The following is a 24,357-nucleotide window of genomic DNA, read 5'->3' as shown; positions in this document are numbered from 1 at the left end:
TTGTGTTTCCTCTCTCGCTGTATCTCTCTCTGTCAAATAAATATACAAAATCTTCAAAAAATAAATAAATAATAAAATAAAATAAAAATCACATTAATACCTAATATTATTGCGTGTTTAAAGAAATGGGCTTTCTTATTCCATGTATTCCATGCTAGCAGAACAGATGAGCATGGTCTTTCTGTGGGAAACAAATATGAACCATCTTTGATCAGTGACTCCCAATCCAACAGTTATATTATTAAAAAAAAAAAAAATGGGGCGCCCGGGTGGCTCAGTTGGTCAAGCATCTGAATGTTGGCTTCAGCTCAGGTTGTGATCTCAGGGTCCTGGGATCGAGCCCTGCGTCAGGCTCCACACTAAGTGTGGAGTCCACTTGAGATTCTCTCTCCCTCTGCCCCACCCCCCCAACTCACGTGCACACGTGCACGTGCTCTCTCTCTCTCAAATAATAAATAAATCTTTAAAAAATATAAAAAATGGAAATTCATCAAATATATCAAATAAGGTGGTTTATTACATTTTACATAATATAGTAGATTATTGTATATAGTAGATAATTGTTGGAAACAAATGGGGACTGATTGAGCAGTTTACAACACAACTCTATGTACGGTGGATGGTGCGCAGTATTACTGTACTTCAGGGACTAGTACGGATGAGGGCTCGCTGATGGGGACGATGTTTATTACACAGAGTTGGTGAATAAAGCAATGTAAGATAAGCTTATATCATGTTTTGAAAAAAATGTCTATACACAAACATGACTCAATAAAATGGGGAGGGGGGTGGATGGAGGAGTAGGACCCAAAATATCAACATCATGTATTAGCCAAAAAAAGAGGTAGGATTAAAGCATTAAATATGTAATTATAGGAAAATATTCATAATACGCCAAATGAAAAAGTGTTACAAAATACCACATAGAATTAATAGAACTTACTAAATATACTAATATTAAGCTGTAAAAGTTAGTGTTTTGGTAAATGTACTTCCAGTGAAAAGTTCTTTTTTTAAAAAAAATATTTATTTATTTATTTGAGAGTGCGCGTGCATTTGTGCAAGGGGGGAGAGATGGAGAAGGAGAGAATCTCAAGTAGGCTTCACACCCAGCACAGAGCCCCATGAGGGACTCAATCCCACAACCCTGAGATCATGACCTGAGCAGAAACCGGGAGTCGGACACTTAACGGATTGAGCCACCCAGGCACCCCATAGTGGAAAGTTCTTTTATGAAATGCTTTCTTTCGATACTCTATATACTATTTGACAAAGTGCGTTTTTCTTAGTTCAAAAAGTTAAAGTGGTATATGCATTTCAACCTTCTTAAAAATGTACAATTTATATTTCTTTGTGTGCTGAGAACATGGCTACTTTAATTTTCTTCACCATTTTCTGGGTTTTTTCAACAATAAATATTTATGCATTTTGTAGTCAGTAATTGTTTTGCAAAGACTGTATACATATTCAGGAAATGAAGCACAGTTTTATGAAATAGAAACTATATCACTTTCTGGGGCGCCTGGGTGGCTCAGTCAGTAAGCAGTTAAGCATCTGCCTTTGGCTCAGGTCATGATCTCAGGGTCCTGGGATCGAGCCCCGTGTCGGGCTCCCAGCTCAGCAGGAAGCCTGCTTCTCCCTCTCCCTCTGCCCCTTCCCCTGCTCGTGTTCTCTCTCTCCCTCTCAAATAAATAAATAAAATCTTTAAAAAGAAACTATCATTTTCTGCTGAGTTACAGAATTTTAGAGATGAAACTTAAAAATCATATAATTGAAAAAAATAGTAAAAATATAATTGAAACCTTTCACTTATTTATAAATACACCCAGTTCAGGAGAGTTTCTGAACTAAGTTAAATTTGGATACTAAAACACAGTGAGTATTTACTATGTGTAAAGTCTATCCTTGGGGCGCCTGGGTGGCTCAGTCGTTAAGCGTCTGCCTTCAGCTCAGGTCATGATCCCAGGGTCCTGGGATCGAGCCCCGCATCGGGCTCCCTGCTCGGCGGGAAGCCTGCTTCTCCCTCTCCCACTCCCCCTGCTTGTGTTCCATCTCTCGCTGTCTCTCTCTCTGTCAAATAAATAAATAAAATCTTTCAAAAAAAAGATATAAAAAAAAAAAAAAAAGTCTATCCTGGGTCCTTAGGTTATCTCTGTGAATAGCATTCTCGAAGACTCTTAATCTCATGTAAGAGTCAAACATGTCACAAAATGTGTCAATTCAACCTGAACAACATGGCATAACGTGTACAACGGTGTGTGGAAAGCATCTCCAAGGAGGCTTCCAATGCCAGGAATTCCCAAAGTAAACACGTGTTTGCGGACAGGTTGGGAGGGTAACCAGTGTGGGGGGTTGTTCTGAGAATAGAAAGAATCTTAACGCACATAGATTCTGAGACAGAAATATGGTAAGCTGGTTAAGGACAGGGTATTACAGATATTTTCTATGACACCCCAGTCATGACCTGGGATTTCCAAATCATTAGCAGACAGAAAAGGGCTGAAATCATTTCATCTCTTCTCACCAACCTAGCGAGATAGAATCAGGTGAGCTGTCTGGAAAGTGTAACAGTACAGTTCCTCGGGAATAGGTTTTAATTATAGGCATATGACACATTGTGGGTTCAGTTCCAGACCCCCACAATACAGTGAATATCGAAATAAAGTGAGTCAAATAATTTTTTTCATTTTCCAGTGCATATAAAGATATATTTACACTATTAAGTGTGTGGTAGTATTAGGTCTAAAAAAACATACTTCCCTTAATTTAGAAGTACATTATTGCTGAAAAAATGCTAACCATCCTCTGAGCTTTCAGACCATCATAATATTTTTGTTGGTGGAGGATTATGCCTCGATGTTGGTGGGTGCTGGCCGATCAGGGTGGTGGTGGCTGAAGGTGAGGATGGCCATGGCATTTCTTAAAATAAGACAACAATGAACTTTGCTCCATTGATTGACTCTTCCTCTTGCGAATGCTTTCCCGGTAGCACGCAATGCTGTTGGATAGCATTTTACCCACAGAACTTCTTTCCAAATTCAAGTCTGTTATCTCAAACCCCCCTACTGCTTTATCAACTAAGTGCATGAGAGATCCTAAATCCTTTGTTGACATTTCAAAGTCTTCACAGCGTCTTCACCAGGAGTGGATTCCGCCTCAAGACACACTTTCTTTGCTCATCCCTAAGAACGAAGTCCTCATCCGTTCAAGTTTGATCATGAGATGCAGCAAATCAGCCCCATCTTCCAGCTCCATTTCTGATTCTAGGTCTCTTGCTGTTTCCACCACACCTGCTGTGACCTTCCCCACTGACGTCCTGAACCCCTCAAAGTCATTGGTGAGGGCTGGAGTCAACATCTGCCAAACTCTTGCTCGTGTGGGTATTTTGACGTCTTCCCATGAGTCACAAATGTTCCTAATGGTATGTAGAGTGGTGAATCCTTTCCAGAAAGTTTTCAATTGCTTTGCAGAGATCCATCAGAGGAATCACTCTCTATGACAAGTACAGCTTTATGAACTGTATTCCTAAATGTATTAAACGTGAATGTCAAAATTACTCCCTATTTCATGTGCTGCAGAATGGATGTGGCATTAGCAGGCATGAAAATGGCATTAATCTTGCTGAATATCTCCATCAGAGTTCTCAGGCAACCAGGAGCATTGTCTATGAGCAGTCAGTCATGTTTTGAAAGGAGTAGTTTCTTTCTGAGCAATAGGTCTCAACAGTGGGCTTAAAAGATCCAGGAAACCATGTTGTAAACACATGCGCCATCATCCAGGCTTTGTGGTTTTATTTCTAGAGCATAGGCAGAGTAGATTTAACATAATTCTTAAGGGCCCTGGGATTTTCAGAATGGTCAATGAGCATTAGCTTCAACTTCAAGTCACCAGCTGTATTAGCCCCTAACAGCAGTCAGCCAGACATTGACTTCTCCTCTCCAGCTATGAAAATCCTAGGTGGCATCTGCTTCCAATAGAAGGCTGTTCCATCTACACTGAAAGTCTGTTGTTGAGCAGAGCCACCTTCGTGAATTCCCTCAGCCGGATCTTCTGGATGACTTGCTGCAGCTTCTCCATCAGCACCTGCTACTCCCCCCATGAGATGCTTCTTTCCTTAAACCTCATGAACCCACCTCTGCGGGCTCCCAGCTTTTCCTCCGCAGCCTCCTCACCTCCCTCAGCCTTCACAGAACTGAAGAATCAGGGCCTTGCTTTGGATTGGGCTTTGGCTTAAGGGAATGTAGTGGCTGCTTTGATCTTCTATCCAGACCTCTAAAACTTTCTCCATGTCAACAAGAAGGCTGTTGTGCTTTCTTATCATTTGTGTGTTCACTGGAATAGCGCTCTGTATTTCCTTCAAGAACTTCTTTGCATTTACAACTTGGTTCATTGGTGCAAGAGTTTTTGCCTTTGGACTATCTTGGCTTTCAACACGCCTTTCTCACTAAGCTTAATCATTTCTCGCTTCTGACTTAAAGCGAGATATATGTGACTCTTTCTGTCACTTAAACACTTAGAGGCCCTTGTAAGGAATATTAAGTGACCTGATTTCAATCTTGCTGTGTCTTGCAGATTTGGGAGGCCAAGGAGTGGGAGAGGGATGGGGGACAGGCTGTCCAGTGGAACATTTGCCAATTAAGTTCAGCCTCATAAAAGGGCACAATTCATGGTGCCCCAAGACAATTATAATAGTCACATCCAAGATCACTGATCACAGATCACCCTAACAAAATAATAATAATGAAAAGGTTTGACATATTGAAATACTCCAAGAATTACCAAAATGTGACAGAGAGACCCGAAGTGAGCAAATGTTCTTGGAAAAATGGTGCCCAGAGATGTGCATGATGCAAACTTTCCATTTGTTTAAAAACTAAAAGGCAGAGTTTGCAGACTGCAATAAAGTGAAGCATGCCTGTGAGTGGGTAGAGCCCTCCGGATGGGTATTAACCCTAAAAATGTCTCTGGGGGAGACCACCACCAAGTACCAGAGCCCGGGGGTCCCAGCCCTGCCTCCCATCAAGACCCCTCACACCTCAGACAGGCCATGGTCTCTTGGTTTCTCATTTATAAAACAAAGGCTTTGACAGGGTCGTCCTCAGTCCTCGTCCTGGTGAAAACGTGTGTTCTGTGACATTTATATGAATCATGACTGAATCTATCTCATTCATCCCATTTGTGGAAGAAAACCAGAAAAATCAGGGGCGCCTGGGTGGCTCAATCATTAAGCGTCTGCCTTCAGCTCAGGTCATGATGCCAGGGTCCTGGGATCGAGCCCCACAACGGGCTCCCTGCTCAGTGGGGAGTCCGCTTCTCCCTCTCCCACTCCCCCGGCTTGTGTTCCTGCTCTCGCTAACTCTCTTTCTGTCAAATAAATAAATAAATAAATCTTAAAAAAAAAAAAAAGAAAATTAGAAAAATCAAACATCTTCTGCTTAAGGGAGGAAAGAGAGGGAACAGAAGAGGAGGGGAGGGGAGGAAAAGAAGAAACAGAAAAAAGAACAAAAAGAAAAATGAAAGGAAAATGTTTTGTGACACTTGTATGCTTAATAATATGACACGAAACCCAAAATGCAATTATGTCTTAAATATTAAACATGGTGACACAAAACATATACAAATTTTAAAACCGAGCTAGGTTCCTGCAATCTTGGTTAATTTTTTTTTTTTTTTTTTTTTTTTGAGTAAGCTCCACACCCAGCACGGAGCCCGACACGGGACTCGAACTCACAACCTGAGAGCCGGAACTAAGGGGGATAAGATTTCCCTTTGGAACAGGGCTGTGCGTCCCACCTAGCCACATCTTTGGAGCACGTTAAAGGTTGCCGAAACTCCCCCAATGTGATTCCACGTGCCCTGAGAAGACAGTGTGAACCCTCAGGGAAGCAGAGGGGCGGCTCCGGCTTTGCCCCCAGCTACTTACATTCCAGGGGCAGGTCACCGAAATGCTGAGTTTGGGTTTTTTTCTTTTCAAGGCACCAAAAGCAGGTCCTCCTGAAGGCCCTAAATGGCCCCATGGCTGGGTTTTCAAACCTGAAAAGGAAAACTCCCTCCGAAGTTCTACTGGACGGTGGGGAAATGGAAGGAGGGCTAGTTTCTCCTGTGCTCAGTGGGCATCCCAGCCCCGGCCCTGTTCTCCGGCTCCGTTCCCAGCAAGGAAGTTTTATTACGTGCACACGGAGGCCCAGTAATAAAACTGCGGCCTGAGGACGGGACCAAGGCAGGCAGTTTTGATCTATTTTAGACAAGGAGACAACAGATACGTGAGGAATCACCAGGGTAAAGCAGGCAAGCGTTTGGGAGCTTTGAGGAGTTCTGAGCAGAATCAAAGCTGAGGTGCTAGATTAGGAAAAAATAGCAAGGTTTGTTTCTACGGCTTTCTCAGCTTTGAAGTCCCAGTGTCCAGTGATGAGGATGTCCCCCCACCTCCCCTTTCGTGGGTGAGTACTTACTTCCTGCTTTCCAAGGAGGACAAGAGGGTCTGTGTCCCCGTGGCACAGGCTGTCCCCTAAGTAACTGCTATTTAAAACATTCAATATGTCGGGGCCCCTGGGTCGCTCAGTCGGTTAAGCGTCTGCCTTCGGCTCAGGTCATGATCTCAGGGTCCTGGGATCGAGCCCCACATCGGGCTCCCTGCTCAGCGGGGAGTCTGCTTCTCATCTCCCTCTGCTCCTCCCCCTGCTCGTGCTCTCTCTCTGTCTCTCTCTCAAATAAATAAAATCTTTAAAAAAAACACACATTCAATATGCCAAAGTGGCCCGATTTGGGAGGCCTGCCCTTGACCCCTACAACAGAGGTGCTAATAAAGGTTGCCCAGAGCTACTCCTGCCTCAACTGGCCCAGTGTCTCCAGCAGTATGTGGGACGCAAGGACCATATGTGAGATGAAAGAAGCAACTTCTTTGTGGAATATTCCACAAGAAGGGGAGATTTCAATTCAGGGAGCGAGGCTGGGAAGTCTCCCTCCCCAGCCTCAGGGGCTTTCTCGGGCAGCTCTGATCTGCAAGCCTCAGGGCCTCTCCCCTGCCTCCTCGACTCCTCAGAGCCCCTGACAGAAGCCACTGCTTCCTGGCACCTGCCACCAGCATTTACGCTGCCCGAGTGTATTTCAATCCCGTTTTTATTTTGGCAGACTGTTTTTTGCAAAGCACCCTGCCATGAGCTCTCTGCTAATTTCAACTAACATGGAAAACGAACCTTCCTTGGCATGTATAATTGGCAGCAGGCACGCTTCCTCCCCACCTTGATTGCGGGGGAAGGCGGTTTTTGAAGTTTGAGGAAAGGTGGACAAAGCAGAAAAGACAGCACTCCGGATCGAACACCGTGGCTCAGCCTACAAGACACATGCAGAATCTGGTACAGCGCTTTGAAGAGGCAGAGAATTACAGGCTCCCCGCATGGGAGAGTCTGTTCAAACAGGATTGTCTTAAAAAGCAAACGAGAGGCTGCAGACCCTTCAGATTAATCACTGCCAAATTGCTTTCCATCACCATAAGAAGTAGCAATTAGGAATGAAACATGCAGGATTACGTTGTGGGAGGAAAAGGAGAAGATTTTAGGTAAAGTGATACTGATGAACCAAGGCTGAGAAATTCACTGCAACCTCAGACCTCACATGGTGGGGTAAGGCTTCAGGATTGAAGGAGGGAGGGACACAGGGAGGGAGGGAGGGAAGGAGGGGAGGGAAGGAGAGGAGGGGAGAGGGAGGAGACAAGAAAGCCATGGAAAACGGTATCAGAAGGATCTGTGACTGCTCACCTGAACTCTGAGCTTGACAAGACTCTAACTGGATGTTTCTCATAGTGGTGGCCACAGCCCACCTGAATCAAAGGATATTAGGGTGCTTGTTAAAACCTGTAGATGTCTAAGTCTCAGAACTAAAATTTATGGAAGTTGGGCCTAAGATTCTGCCATTTCAATAAGCATCCATGTTTTCTTCTTCTTCTTTTTTTTTTTTTTTGGATGACTGCCATCCTAACAGGTGCGAGGTGATGTCTCACTGGGGTTTGGATCTCCATTTCCCTGATAATGAGTGACGCTGAGCATCTTTCATGCACCTGTTGTCCATCTTTGGATGAACATTTTCTTTGGAAAACTGTCTGTTCAAGTGCTTCGCCCATTTTTTAATCAGGCTACTTGTCTCTTTGCTATTGAGTTATAGGAGTTCCTGATATATTTTGCATATTAACCCCATATTGGATATGGTTTGCAAATACTTTTTCCCAGTCAGTGGATTTCTTTTTCATTCTACCGAAACCTTTGCTGTGCAGAAGCTTTTGTTGGGAATGAGGAGAAAGCGGACCCCTCATGCACTGTTGGTGGAAATGCAAACTGGTGCAGCCACTGTGGACAAGAGTATGGAGGATCCTCAACAAATCAAAAACAGAACTACCAGGGGCACTTGGGTAGCTCAGTCGGTTGAGTGTCTGCCCTCCAGCTCAGGTCATGATCTCAGAGTCCTGGGATTGAGTCCCGTTTCGGGCTCCCTGCTCACTGGGGAGTCTGCTTCTCCCTCTCCCTCTGCCTCTACTCCCTACTCATGTTCTCTTTCTCTCTCTCTCTCTCAAATAAATAAATAAAAATCTTAAAAAAGAGAGAGAGAGAGAGAAAGAACCTGCTACTCAGCTTGCAAACGAGGGTGGCTAGAGTGCAGGATCCCCTGGCAGAAAACAGACACCAAAGAAATCAGCCATAGGAATACAGAAGAAGGGCCACTAACTGCTTGGCACAGCCAAGACAAGGGGATTCATGATCCAAGCCCATGTGGGACCGGCTGTCACACCAGGTCAGGTAACAGCATAAGCACAGAGGCTGTCACCGAGCTGCCAGCTATGCCATTTTTTAATGATGGCATATGGCGAGTGTGGAGGGCAGGGGTGTCCACAGGCAGGAACGGCCTGGAGCAGAAATCATTAAAAATCACTAGCCAGACCCCTCCGGTGTGTGTGAGTCCAGCAAGGGAACGTCCTGCCCAGTCGTGATGGACTGTCAGGCTGCCATTTCAAAGCACCAAGACCTGGCCGCTTAAGCTGCAGACATTTACATTTCAGTCGGGAGGCTAGAAGACCAAGTTCAAGGTGCCTGCCTGCAGGGTTGGCTTCCTCTGAAGCCTCCCCCTTGGCTGGCAGATGGTCCCCCCTGGGGTTTTCCCCGCTGTGGGCACACAGCCTTGCTATCTCTGTGCCCAATCTCCCCTTCTTATAAGGACACCAGTCAGACTGGGTTAGGACCCACTCATATCATCTCATGTTACCCCAATTACCCTTCCAAGATCCTATATCTACAAATACAGGCACATGCTGAGGTACTGGGGGTTCCACATACAAATTTGGGGTGGGGGGACATAGTTCAGTCCACAACACCAGCATGCCGCTGGGAATCAAGAGAAAGAGAACAGGCCCAGAATTTGTGATTCTAAGTAGAATTCTCCTTCAGCTATCACACCAAAGCAGCGGGTGTCAAGGGGTGCTGCCTGGATCCCCAGTACCGCCTGGGAGCCTGTGAGAAATTCAAGTTCTCAGGCCCCACCCAAGAGCCACTGTATCAGAAAATCAGGGGGTGAGGCTCCGTAATCTGTGTGCTAACAAATTCTGTAGGTCATCATTATGACCTGAGATCACTACATCTTTCGGGATATCAAGGGGTTAATCCAGTCACCCATGCCTCTTTCAAACATTATGAGAAACACTAGTTGGGGGGCTTGGAAAAGCCTTTGCAGAAAAGGGACAGACTCAAAGAGATGGCAGGAGCTGGTGCTGTGCCCGGGTGGGAGTTTCATGCTGGACCCAATTTCTCTACAGCTCGGTGTCCACACCCAAGTAACAGTGGCAGGAAAACCTATTTCCAAACTGACCAGGAGGATTAAGTGAGAAAATGCACAGAGAGTGCCGATCATGACGTCCAACATGCTGCAGGCAGCTAATCAATGGCCCCGTGCTCCAAGGAGTGACTTCCACGGCCCACATGGCATGCCCAAGGACGAACATGCCGTTCCCAGCGTTGGTCTTCATAACTCATTTCTGTGGTGCTACTAGGGTCCCTACGTTTAACAAATATCTATTTTCTACTTTATTTGGCCTTCATCAATTTCTCAGAGGAGCAAGAAGTGAGTTATTTGAGAGCTAGCCCTTTAGAAGACTGTTTCTAAAGACATATGGCGAGTGTGGAGGGCAGGGGTGTCCACAGGCAGGAACGGCCTGGAGCAGAAATCATTAAAAAAAGTAATTTCTGAGGGTACCAATAGGAGGAGAAAGGTTTTATAAGTGATTTTTTTTTTTTTAATAAATGAACTAATATGTTTAAAGATTTTATTTATTTATTTAGTTGAAAGAGAGAGAGAAACAGCATGAGAGGGGATAGGGTCAGTGGGAGAAGCAGGCTCCCCGCTGAGCCGGGAGCCCGATGTGGGACTCGATCCCAGGACTCCGGGATCATGACCTGAGCCGAAGGCAGTCGCTTAACCAACTGAGCCACCCAGGCGCCCTGTAAGTGATTATTCTAGAAACTTCCTCTCTCTAGTGTGGGTCATGTCATGTCACCAAAAGTGACGAAAGCACTCTACCCAGAAGACATTAATACACACTCTCTCCAAAATCCTGATCAAGCATTTTGATGAAGTCCTATCTGTTAAATAATATAAATTTCACTTAGGTGGATGTCTCCTGTTGAGCTTCATGGGAAGATTTGCAGAATACAATAAAATTGGCAAATGCAGGCAAGCTCATACCAAATTTGTTTTAATGCATCCTGGTCTCATGTCTTTTTTAGTAATGAAACACTTAAATAGATTTTTTAATGATGTATTTTCCAGTTCCGTAATTTGTAATTTGAATGATAAATAAAATTGCATTTTTAGATCATATTTTACAATGGTAATAAAAAATACTATAACGTTCCTTCCCTTGAGGTTCTTTTTTAAATTTAAAATACAACTCTTTTTCACATAACATTAGCTTTTTTGGCACATGTTTTTTTCTAACATATTTGCATGGATTTTCATAATGTTCCCCAAATTCAGAACATGAAATTATCATTTTTTTTGAACCAGATGCATAACCATCATGAAGAGGATGTATGTAGGCAATACATTTCCAATGTAAATTACCCTGAGTTCTCAATGATGACAAAATGTTTATGAAAACATAATCATATTTTCCTTAAATTCTCTCTTACATAAGAAAGTCATTAACTAATGTACCTTAAAATAAATGAATGCTCAGAAGTGAAACCCTTTAGGTAAAATGCTAATAATAAAAAGAGAAAATAATGTGCATGCCCAGTTGCAGTAAAACTTGTATATACATGGTGAAGGAGAGAGACAAATTAGGATATGTAAGGTAGAATATGACTATGAAGAAATGACACACGCAAAAACATAAATGGATAACAAAGAAAAACCACAGACTCCCATGCATACAAGATGATGCCGTTTACATGACATCTAACAAAATGCACAATTACTGGAAGGTGGGAGCATCACCTCTGGGGGATGGAGTCTGACTTGGACAGGGCAGAGGGGCCCGGCCAGACTCTGGGAATGTTCTACCTCGACCTGGGTGGTGATGACACAGGTGTGTACCGTGGAAAAATTTATCGAATAGTATGATCAAGAAATACGCCATTTGTGATAAGATATAAGCACTGGAAGTTAGCAAAACAAATTTAAGACACTGTTCTTCAAAAACATAACATTCATGAGCGAAGGTAAACAACAACCATGTTGTAAAACGAGAAATTTAAATGGCTAATAAGCATGCAGGGGAATTCAGTGTAGCATATTCTAATAATGGTTTTGGTAGGGATAAGTCTAAAACGGCTCCCCAATCACTCCTACTTCATAGAAGTTTCCAATCACCTCCCCTTGAGTATGGGTAAGACCTTGAACATGTGGTTATTACCCCAACGATAACACAAAAAAAAGTGAAAAGTTTTGGTGGATCTAGTCTCTAAGCTAATCAAAACAGAGAATCTCCAGTTGCCTTTAAGCTAATCAAAACAGAGAATCTCCAGCTGACTTTGAAGAAGAAACATGTCCTGTTGTGAGGGGACCATATGGCTAAGATTCCAGGATGACTTCTAGGAACTTGAGAGCAAATCCAACAGACAGCCAGTCAACACATGTGGACCTCAGTTCTAAAACCACAAGGAACTGAATTCTGCCAACAAGCTGAATGAGCCTGGAGAGAGCCCTGATAAGGGTTGGTGGTATTGTGATACTGTGATTTATAATACGAAATGTGTATTTGGTCTTTGTCCATTTCTTGCAGAGCTCCTAGGACCTTTGGATTTTCCTAAGTGATTACAACAACAGGGTGTCTGTTGTTATGTTAATGAGCTTAATGTGGTGACTTCTAGAACTCACCAAACTAAGGGCCAGGGGAACCACCACCTAATTACAGGATTGGAACTTTCACTCCCTTCCCCTTGACCTCCAGGGACTGGAGCAGGGCTGGAGGTTGAATCAATCACCAATAGCCAATGATTTCATCAATCATGCCTGTGTAATGAAGCCTCCATAATAAACCCCAAAGGACAGGGTTCAGAGAGCTCCCAGGCTGGTGAACACTGGGAAATCCAGGGAGAGTGGCTCCCGGAGAGGCCTGGAAACTCTGGGACGCTTCCCACATACCCTGTCTTCTGCATCTGACAAATTCTGACACGTACTACATTGCGGGTGAACCTTAAAGCTGTTATGCTAGTGGAAATAAGCCCAGCATGAGAGAGCAAATATTGCCCAACTCCTCTAGTATGACGTAACTAGAGCAGGTAGAAGTCATACAGACCAGAAGTAGAATGGTGGCTGCCAGGGGTTAGGAGGAGGGCCGGGGGAGCTACCATTACTGCATACAGTTTGGGTCGGAGGCTGCGAAAGAGCTCTGCAGATGGATGGTGGTCATGGTTGCAAAATAATGTGAACGCACTTGATGCCACAGAACAGTACACCTGAAAACAGTGAAATTCGTATTTTGTACATTGTACCCCAGTAAATACGTGAGTAAATAAATAAATAAATATGAACAATGCACTCATTTATTTACCAATTATTTGACATTCTCTTCCACTAATAAACCCTCCACATAAAGAATAGAATAAAAATTACCACTCTGTCTCAGAGAGCTATTCGACCGAAACAGAGGGCTTCTAGAAAGCTTCATGGTGGGGTCCCCTCTGCCCCCCCACCATCTCTGCAGAACCACAAACAGAGAAGAGATTTCGTTTGAGATCTCGTTTGAGATCTCAAAGCGATCTGGATTTGAGCTAATGGAGGAATACTACCAGAATCCAAGGAAGTTCCATGACATTCTTGAGAAAGTGGTTCATCAGATACAGTGTGAGCATGGACTAAAAGGGTCAAGAAGAATACAACAAGGAAAATACCTACAAAAGATACAAAACAAGCCTCCCATCAAGAAGAGACAAAAAGTATGATTTATGCAACTGAAGAGCCCTAAAACACATGAGACAAAATCTGACCAAAGTAATGGGCAGAACAGACAATCCAGCAATGAGTCAGAAACAACATCATGCAACTTTCATTAATGGATAAGACAGAGCACACTTGAACAGCCATGTAGACAAGATGGACACAAGGGTCATCGACAGGACCCACCACCCATCACAAGAGATACACAGTCCTCTCCAAGATACCAGGAGCTCTCTCCAGATGGACCATATTCTAGCCCATAAAGCATGCCTTAATAAATTAAAAAAGGTTTAAAATCATACAACATTTTTTCCTCTGGTCCCAGTAGAACGATATTGGACTTTAATGACAAAAAGAAATTTGGGAGACTGATAAATATGTGGAAATTTAAAAACATAATCATAGGGGTGCCTGGCTGGCTCAATCAGAAGAGTGGGAGACCCTCAACCCTGTGAGTTCAAGCCCCACGTTGGGTGTGGAAATGACTTAAACAAATAAATATTTTTTTCAAAAATGTTAAAAAATAAAAACATAATCTTAAAAAACCAATGAACCAAAGAAGAAACCAAAGGGAAAGTAAGTAAATACTTGTAGATAAATAAAAGTGAAGATATGAGATCCCAAAACCATGGGACTCATGGAAGCAGTGTGCAAAGGGGAATTTACAGTTGTAAATGTTGGTATAAAAGAAGAAAGATCTCCAATCAGGAGAAAAAGAGCAACCCAAATCTAAAGGGAGCCAAAGGAAGGAAATAATAAAAATCACAGCTGAAATTAATGACCTAGAAACTAGAAAACCAATAGAGTATCACTGAAAATAGAAGCTGATTGTCCAAGAAGATTAACAACATTGACCACAGGTTAGCTAGATTAACCAAGAAAAAGAGAGAAGGTGTACATTTTTAGACACAGAAATGAAAGAGGATTGTTCCTACTGATCCGAGCTAAATAAGAGGGATCATCAATGGATGCTATAGACAGGTGTACGCCAATAAATCAGGCAGCTCACATGACTTGGATGCATTCCTAGAAAGACGCAAAACATCGAAACTGATCCAGGAACAAATAAATAACCTGAATAGAAGTATGATAAGTAAAGAAACTGATATATGAATTTTTTAAAGATTTATTTATCCATGAGAGAGAAAAAGAGAGAGCGCATAGTGGGTTGGAAGGGGGACAGAGGGACAGGAAGAGAGAGAATCTCAAGCAGACTCCCCGCTGAGGACAAAACCCAACATGGAGCCCAATCTCACAACCCTGAGATCATGACCTGAGCCCAAACCAAGAGTCAGCCATTTAACCTACTGAGCCACCCAGGAGCCCCAAAATATTATTTAAAAAAAAAAAAACTACCCGCAAAGAAAAATCAGGCCCAGATGGCTTCACTGGCAAATTCTACCAAACATTTAAAGAATGAATTCTTGGGGCGCCTGGGTGGCTCAGTTGGTTAAGCAACTGCCTTCAGCTCAGGTCATGATCCTGGAGTCCCGGGATCGAGTCCCACATCAGGCTCCCTGCTCAGCGGGGAGTCTGCTTCTCCCTCTGATCCTCCCCCCTCATGCTCTCTGTCTCCCATTCTCTCTCTCAGATAAATAAATAAAATCTTTTAAAAAAAAAAAAAAAGAATGAATTCTTCATAAACACTGCCAAAAAATACAAGAAGAGGAAATACTTCTCAGCTCGCTCTATGGGGTAATACCATGATAGCAATCCCAGACAAAGATATCAACAGAAAAACAAAACAAAACAGAACTATAGACCCAATACTTGTTACAAATATAGATTCAAAAACCCCAACAAAACACTAACAAATCAAATCCATCAATCCATTAAAAGAATTATATACCATGAAACCAAGTGGAATTTGTCCGAATTGGTCAATGAAATGCTGGTTTAACATCTAAAAATCAATTCTTCTAATATATCACATCAATAAACAAAGCCAAAAAACCACACAATTATCTCAACAGATGCAGAGAAAACATTTGGCAGTACTCACCACCCTTTCATGATAAAACCTCCCATCAAACCAGCAATAAATAGGAACTTCCACAACCTCATAAAAGGCATCTATGAAAAACCCACAGTTCACATGACACTTCTTACAATCCCATAAATCAAATTAGCCCAATCTTAAAAATGGGTAAAAGATCTGAACAGACATTCCTTCCAAGAAGATGCGCAAACACCAGTAAGCTCACGAAAAGATCGTCGACATTCTTAGCCATCAGGGGAATGCAAGTCAGAGCCACAGCGAGCTAGCACCCCACGCCTACAGAGTTGTCTGTGGTCCAAAGCACAGGTGATCCCAAGAGCTGTTATGCAAGGACAGAACTGGACCCACGTCGTGCTGGGGGATATCAAGCGTGTGGCCACTGAAAATAACAGTGCAGCCGTCCATCCATCAAACAGGTGAACACACAATCCAGCAATTCCACTCCTTGGCACCTACCCCAGAAAAAATATATGCCCGCAAAAAGCCAGCACACAGGCGTGTCTGGGGGCTCAGTCGGTGAAGCGTCTGCCTTCGGCTCAAGTCATGATCCCAGGGTCCTGGGATCGAGTCCCGCATCGGGCTCCCTGCTCAGCAGGTAGCCTGCTTCTCCCTCTCCTTCTCCCTCTGTGCTTACTCGCTCGCTCTCTCTCTCTCAAGTAAATAAATAAATAAAATCTTAAAAAAAAAAAGGAATCGCTAATATAATAAATTTGGCTCTGAAAAAGAGATAAAGCTGCCCCCTAAACACACCATTGTTTTATACAAGGCAGGACGAAACCTTCAGCTTTCTGCCTCTGAATAGTACCCTGTCTCTCCGGTCACACTCTCCAGGCCCTCTCATTGGACCTTTACATGAGGGCTTTCGAGGGAAGGATGTTAGGTGCAGCAGAAATGCAAAGCAATACCACGTACTTACAGTAGCCAGGAGCACGCTCTGGAGGCTTCTGGTCCTGCAGCTCCAACTCAGCCCCCGATTGCTTCTTGGAACCTTGCAAAAGCATCAGGAACACCTTTTTGAACATTAAAAAGAGACCTTCTTATTACTCATACTCATTTCCACAGCACGCTTCTTTTCTTGGCTTCAGTTACCCGATGAGATTGTGATGACAACATACACCACGCAAACACACAGCGTCGCACGTCATTAGCTTGTCCTTGTGCTGGCCTGGCCCTCAGGCCACCCCATCCGAGGCAAGCTGGTCGTAAGGCTGCTCACAGGATAGAGTAGGGACAGCTGACCATGGACTCCAGGGCCCTTACGGGCAGAGGCCGGTCCAACCCAAAGGCAGGCAGACAGAGCAAAGCAGGTGCCAAGAATGTGTGTCCAGTGCAACTCAAGTTTGGGGTTGGCTGCACCAGCATCTTAGAAAGTGGGTGACACAGCTTATTCGGCATGGGTGGGATGCCATGCGTAAGAACCCCCACCGGACGTGTCTTTTCCAGGGGCGTGCCACATCGCCCAGAGCAGTTTGTTTAAGTAACAGCTTGAGGTCCCTATTTAGTTGGTGCTGGAAACACAAGTCCAGCTTCAGTGTGTTCAGATCCAAGGACTGCACCCCAAATCAGTGAGAGAGCGGTGAGAAGCCATCCAAGCCAAGACAGCTATCCAAGCCCTAGAGCCGCCCCTGGAGGTTCGGCGGGGTCCCTGGAGGCGTGAGAGGGCGTCCCTAGCATAACCTCGACAGGTGCATGCGAGAGGCAGGTGGTTCGTGCATGAAAACCGTGCAGTGGCCACCACCGTGGGAAAGGCTGGGGCGCCGGGCTTGAGTGCGAGGCTCCCCGCGACAGGGTGGGCCAGCTCCGCACATGCAGGCTCGGGGACCCAGCGCCCAGAGTGTCGGCTACACGGTATCTGGAGCAGGAATGGTGACCACAAGTGGCTGAAGTTCAGCAGATGACCGCTTGTGGTGCTTAGCAGGGACCCTGCCCTGTGGTTTCTGTAAACAGCACTCCCTCTGATTGCTCTGATTGCTTATTTGAGGAAATAAGTACAAAGGTATTGACTGTCTCTGGGTGTCTGGACGAGCCTCCAGCCTGCAGGGAAGACAGGGAGAAGGCAGCGGAGAGGTGAAGCAAGTGAGCAAGGCTGCAGGAGGGGAGAGACACATACTCTCTCTGCGTGCGGTTCGTGAGTTTGGGACAGAACCTTGCTGAGAGAGATCCCGAGTCCTGCCCTGGCCAAGGGCCAGGAGGTTTCATCAGACCTGGTGTGCTTACTTGTATTCATAAGATTACAACCCCTTGCTGATTCCCAGTAAGACCCCCAGGAAAAGAGGCAAACCTCAAGACGACTATGAATATCACCACCACCAATAATAATAATAATAATTAATAATTAATAACAGCACAGTGCCAAGGTGTCCCCTTGGGAAACGATTTTGCCTCTCTGACTTAGTTTCCCCTTATGATAAATGGTAATAATAAGATACACAACAGAACTGTGGCAAGCAGGGAGCACATTTATACAGAGGAGAAAGAACAATGCTTGCCCAAGGGATGCTCCCAACGTCTGGTCCTGAGAGGAGCCAAGCGGGAGGAGAAGTACAGAGGGGCGTGCCGTGAGGCGTTACGTCAATTAATTCTCAGCACAACCCAGTGACACCAGTACCGTTACTCCCACTTATGAGGAGGGCACCAAAGCCTAGCGTGAGAAGCATTCAGCAAGTGCATTTTTTTTTTAAGGTTTTATTTATTTATTTGACAGAGAGAGAGCACAAGCAGGGGGAGCTGCAGGCAGAGGGAGAGGGAGAGGCAGGCTTCCCGCTGAGCAGGGAGCCCGATGCGGGGCTCGATCCCAGGACCCTGGGATCATGACCTGAGCCGAAGGCAGACGCTTAACCATCTGAGCCACCCAGGCGCCCCTCGGCGAGTGCATTTATAAAGATTTTTATTTGGGGGCGTCAGAGTGGCTCAGTCGGTAGAGCATCCAACTTGATTTCTGCTCAGGTCACGATCTCAGGGCCATGGGATCGAGCCCAGGCTGGGCTCCATGATCAGCGTGGAGTCTGCTTAAGATTCTCTGTCTCGCTCCCTCTGCCCCTCCCACGGCTCGCTCTTGCTCTCTCACTAATAAATAAATAAATCTTCAAAAGACAGAACACAAACTGTGGGCAGCCACGTGGGAAGGTGTCTGAGCACAGACTCAGCCTCTCAGATCCAGCTACACTTCCCACAGCTTAGGAAGAACGTGGCTTGCGCGCATTTTCGGAAGGCAGGTGTGGGATGCACACCTCTCACAGTGTTTTCTCTACACTTGTAACACTGCGCACAAACCACACAGACCCACACCAGCCTCTTCCATATGAAAGTACCAGGAAGTCGTTTTCAGTCTTATCTAATGTTCTGAATTCACCGGAATTAGCTCAGGTTTCCCAAGTCAACAGAAATCAAATGAGGATGGGTCACACTGCTCTTAGAAACTTTTAGGTAAATTCATCACATGAAATGAATGAGAACTAAACAGATGATGACATTGCACTCAACAGCAAAAATATAAACAATCCAATTTAAAAATGGGCAGGGGCACCTGGGTGGCTCACTCACTTAAGTGTGTGACTATTGATTTCGGCTCAGGTCATGATCTCAGAGTCGTGGGATCAAACCCCACATCCAACTCCATGCTCAGCGGGGAGTCTGCTTCTGCTTCTCCCTCTGCCCCTCCCCCCACTGTAACGTGCTCTCTCTCTCTCTCTCTCAAATAAATAAATAAATCTTTTAAAAAAATGAGCAAGGGATCTGAATAGACATCTCTCTGGAGAAGACATCCAGACGGCCAACAGACACATGAAAAGATGCTCAACATCACTCATCATCAGGGAAATGCAAACCAAAACCACAATGAGGTACCATCTCACCCCTGTCAGAATGGCTATCATCCAAATGACAAGAAATAACAGGTGTCGGCAAGGATGTGGGGAAGGGGGACCCCTCGTGCACTGTTGGTGGGAATGCCAACCGGTGCAGGCACTCGGGAAAACAGCATGGAGGGTCCTCAAAAAATTAAAAATAGAGCTACTGTAGGACCCAGCAATTCCACGTCTGGGTATGTATTTGAAGGAAATGAAAACACATATATATATTGAAGAGACATCTGCTGCCCGAGTTCACTGGAGCATTTTGAACAGTAGCCAAGACATGGAAACAGCCCAAGTGCCAACTGTCTATCCATAGATGAACGCATAGAGAAGAGGTGGTGTGTATATATATATACACACACACACACAGTTGCATAATATTCATACACACACACACATACACACGCACACACACAGGAATATTATGCAACCATAAAAAAGGAAGAAAATCCTGCCACTTGCAACAACATGGATAAACCTTGGGGAGCACTGTGCTAAGTGAGACAAGCCAGAGAGAGAAAGAAAGATAATACCCTATGATCTCACCTATACATGGAACATTAAAAAAAAAAAAAAAAAAGGAAAGAAAGAAAGAAATTGAACAGATCCATGGTTGCCAGGGGACAGCAGGGGGCCGACATGGGTACTGGGGGTCAAAAGACACAAACTTCCAGTTATAAGACAAGTAAGTCCCAGGAAGGTGATGCGTGTCGACTCTGGAGAGCAACACTGGGCTCTAGAGCTGAACGTTGCCGAGAGAGTAGGTTATAGAAGTTCTTTCCACAAGAGAGATGACTATGTGAGGTTGATGCACGTCAGCTGAACTTTCCAACAGCCATCATGACGACACATGCACACATCAAATCATTACATGGTACGCCCTCACCGAATACGATATTGCATGTCAATAAAACTGGGGGAAAAAAGAAATGACACCTCAAGGACACTGACCGGTGTGGAAACGATTTATAATGTAACAGAAGGACGGGTTGGAGCACACAGCCCGTGGCATTTCTGCTCTTTGTTCTCAAGGAGCAGTTCGTTCAAAAGTTCGGGATTCTTCGTCTGGGGGCTGATGCTGTCGTAATTTAGAAGCGCTGTGGGGTGTGAGCATTGCCGGCGGCCCCGGGGTCAGCTCCGCACTGATTGTGCCATCAATCCCTCAGACCGCGGGCCGATGCCCACCCCATCGGCACGTCGTCTCAGCCCCCAGACTCGACCTGCACTTAAAGTGTTAGTTTGATGGACTGCGTCCTGGAGATGGGCAGCGCAAGGTGCCTTCTGTGAAGGCGCTGGTGGCCTCCATGAAGCCAGCCAACTCTGCAGGACAAGGACAGCATCGTCCCACCGATGGAGGACGTGGGCGCAGGAAGAATTTCCAAACTTCAGCCGCAGGCTGACCTCTGTTGTGTGTTTAATCAGTTCCCCAGAAGAACGTTTTTTAAGAAGATAAAACCACATGGAGAGCTTTGGGGCTGAGTACCATGAGGGTCACTGGCCGGTCCTCTCCAGATGCAGGAGTCCGGGCAGACCTGTCCCTTGACAGGCCTCACGGTGCATGCAGCGGGAGTTTGTCTGTTCCTAGGAGCTTGTATCCATTCCCGATGGCTGTTGTAACAAATGACCACAAACACGGGGGCTTCAAGCAGAGCCACGTATCAAATGATAACTCTGGAAGTCGGAAGTCTACAGTGGTCCTCCTGGACTGGTTCCTTCTCTGCGCCCCGACGGGGAATGCGCTCCTTGCCTTTTGCGGGTTCTGGTGGCCGCCTACAGGCTCTAGTGCAAGTGCTCATGGGCCCGCGCCTTGTGTTCAAAGCTCATCACCCCAATCCCTGCCTCCGCGAAGACATCGCCTTCTGCCCGTCTGACCTTCCTATGTCCTTCTGACAGGCACGCTTCTGACCACACCGCCCCACCCAGCATAACCTTCCGGTCACAGGATCTGTGCCGCTCATGCCACCGGTCTGGGGATCGGGACACAGACAGGCTCGGGGCCATTATTCGGTCCAGGACTGGACCACACGCCACCAGTACAGCTCTGAAACAGGGACCAATGGCCCCTGGAGGGGACCGGGTTCCGAAAGGGGACATCTGAGTGGTGGTGCTCTAGAGGCTCAGGAGATTAACCACAAGGTGAGACACTGAGAAATGGAAGTCGAGTGTGTCCCGGTCAGAGAGGGAGGGACACATACAAAGAGGGGATGCTAGATGACCCCAGTGTAACTGGCTTGGCCCTGGAGGTGCTGTTGGAGGTAAGCTCCTGGGGACGGGAGCAGGGAGCAGCGGTGCCCACGGTCAGGCGTGCACCTGACAGCCGGGCCCCCTCGCAGGCATGGGAATGCGCCCCGTGTGCCCGGAGCACCTCATTCTGTCAGAGAGTCAGAAGACACTCAGACGTAATGGGGACATGTTAAAGATGCAAAAGCCAGCTTGGAGGGGCTCCCCTGGCTAAATCTGGTAGGATTCCAGCATCCGAGTAAATTGTGGCTCCCTGCATACGGTAAGAAGCCACGACTCCTCACTGATACAAACAAATAAATGGGGTGAAGAGAACGTGCTCCATTTCTGTGTAATGGCAATGAAGAAATGCAGGAGTCACAGAATGGGAGGACCCAACAACTGGCAAATGTCAGGGTCATATTGAACTCAGGCCAGGGCCAGGGGAGGGGACCCAAACCAGCGCGATGAGGAATGGGAACTGAAAGAATCTCAAGGCGTGTCCTTGAAAAATAATTAAAAATGAAGAGAAAAGGAAAATCAGCTTCAGAGTGGAAACGCCTGGCAGATGCCGTTGACCTGGATGTGCCATGTTCTCGCCGCTGCACAGAACAGACCCGCCCGCCTCTCGCACTGGGCTCACTGTGCAAAAGGGCTGTTCTGGAATCTGCAGAAACACTGAGGTCACCAACGTCCCAGAAATAGGCATTCTTGAAGAGTGACGGAGAGTAAGGAGACACGCAACGTGCCTCACTCGTGACCCCGGACTGGATGCTTCTGCTCTTCAGGACGTGAGAGGCACAATTGGAACTTGAAGGCGAAAACTGTACAGGAATCCTTGTTCTTAGAAATCGCCGTCCCCATTGGTTCAACATCCGCAAATCAATCAACGTGATACAATACATTAACAAAAGAAAGAACAAGAATCATACGATCTTCTCAATAGATGCAGAAAAAGCATTTGACAAAGTACAGCATCCTTTCTTGATCAAAACTCTTCAGAGTATAGGGATAGAGGGTACATACCTCAATATCATAAAAGCCATCTATGAAACACCTACAGCGAATATCATTCTCAATGGGGAAAAACTGAGAGCTTTCCCCCTAAGGTCAGGAATGCGGCAGGGATGTCCACTATCACCACTGCTATTCAACATACTATTGGAAGTCCTAGTCACAGCAATCAGACAACAAAAAAAATCAAAGGCATCCAAATCTGCAAAGAAGAAGTCAAACTCTCACTCTTTGCAGATGATATGATACTTTATGTGGAAAACCCAAAAGACTCCACCCCAAAACTGCTAGAACTCATACAGGAATTCAGTCAAGTGGCAGGATATAAAATCAATGCACAGAAGTCAGTGGCATTCCTATACACCAACAACAAGACAGAAGAAAGAGAAATTAAGGAGTCGATCCCATTTACAATTGCACCCAAAACCATAAGATACCTAGGCATAAATCTAACCAAAGAGGCAAAGGATCTGTACTCAGAAAACTATAAAATACTCATGACAGAAATTGAGGAAGACACAAAGAAATGGAAAAACGTTCCATGCTCATGGATTGGAAGAACAAATATTGTGAAGATGTCAATGCTACCTAGAGCAATCTACACATTCAATGCAATCCCCATCAAAATACCATCCACTTTCTTCAAAGAAATGGAACAAATAATCCTCAAATTTGTTTGGAACCAGAAAAGACCCCGAATAACCAGAGGAACGTTGAAAGAGAAAAGCAAAGCTGGCGGCATCACAATTCCGGACTTCCAGCTCTATTACAAAGCTGTCATCATCAAGACAGTATGGTACTGGCACAAAAACAGACACATAGATCAATGGAACAGAATAGAGAGCCCAGAAATGGACCCTCAACTCTATGGTCAACTAATCTTTGACAAAGCAGGAAAGAATGTCCAATGGAAAAAAGACAGTCTCTTCAACAAATGGTGTTGGGAAAAGTGGACAGCCACATGCAGAAGAATGAAACTGGACCATATCCTTACACCACACACAAAAATAGACTCAAAGTGGTTGAAAGACCTAAATGTAAGACAGGAGTCCGTCAAAATTCTAAAGGAGAACACAGGCAGCAACCTCTTTGACCTCAGCCGCAGCAACTTCTTCCTAGAAACATCGCCAAAGGCAAGGGAAGCAAGGACAAAAATGAACTATTGGGACTTCATCAAGATAAAAAGCTTTTGCACAGCAAAAGAAACAGTCCACAAAACCAAAGACAACTGACAGAATGGGAGAAGATATTTGCAAATGACATATCAGATAAAGGGCTAGTATCCAAAATCTATAAAGAACTTATCAAACTCAACACCCAAAGAACAAAGAATCCAATCAAGAAATGGGCAGAAGACATGAACAGACATTTTTCCAAAGAAGACATCCAAATGGCCAACAGACACATGAAAAAGTGCACAACATTGCTCGGCATCAGGGAAATTCAAATCAAAACCTCAATGAGGGGCGCCTGGGTGGCTCAGATGGTTAAGCCTCTGCCTTCGGCTCAGGTCATGATCCCAGGGTCCTGGGATCAAGCCCCGCATCGGGCTCCCTGCTCTGCGGGAAGCCTGCTTCTCCCCCTCCTTCCTGCTCGAGCTCTCTCTCACTATCTCTGTCTCTCTCAAATAAATAAATAAAATATTAAAAAAAAAAAAACCTCAATGAGATACCACCTCACACCAGTCAGAAAGGCTAAAATTAACAAGTCAGGAAGTGACAGGTGTTGGCGGGGATGCGGAGAAAGGCGAACCCTCCCACACTGTTGGTGGGAGTGCAAGCTGGTGCAGCCACTCTGGAAAACAGTATGGAGGTTCCTCAAAAAGTTGAAAAGAGAGCTACCATACGA

At 45.3% G+C, this 24,357-nt stretch overlaps 1 protein-coding gene across 1 annotated transcript in view; it reads right to left on the bottom strand.

Moving 5' to 3' along the window:
- ABCA13 (ATP binding cassette subfamily A member 13) overlaps positions 1–24,357 on the bottom strand; it is a 375,994-nt gene that overhangs the window by 165,574 nt on the left and 186,063 nt on the right. Inside the window, exon 42 of the mRNA XM_078059915.1 lies at positions 16,338–16,431. Within this exon, the coding sequence (XP_077916041.1) occupies positions 16,338–16,431 (94 nt within the window). The remainder of the gene's footprint in view (positions 1–16,337; positions 16,432–24,357) is intronic.

Source organism: Halichoerus grypus, chromosome 12, assembly GCF_964656455.1.
Source record: "Halichoerus grypus chromosome 12, mHalGry1.hap1.1, whole genome shotgun sequence".
Taxonomy (NCBI): domain Eukaryota; kingdom Metazoa; phylum Chordata; class Mammalia; order Carnivora; family Phocidae; genus Halichoerus; species Halichoerus grypus.
This window is presented reverse-complemented; position numbering and strand designations above follow the sequence as displayed.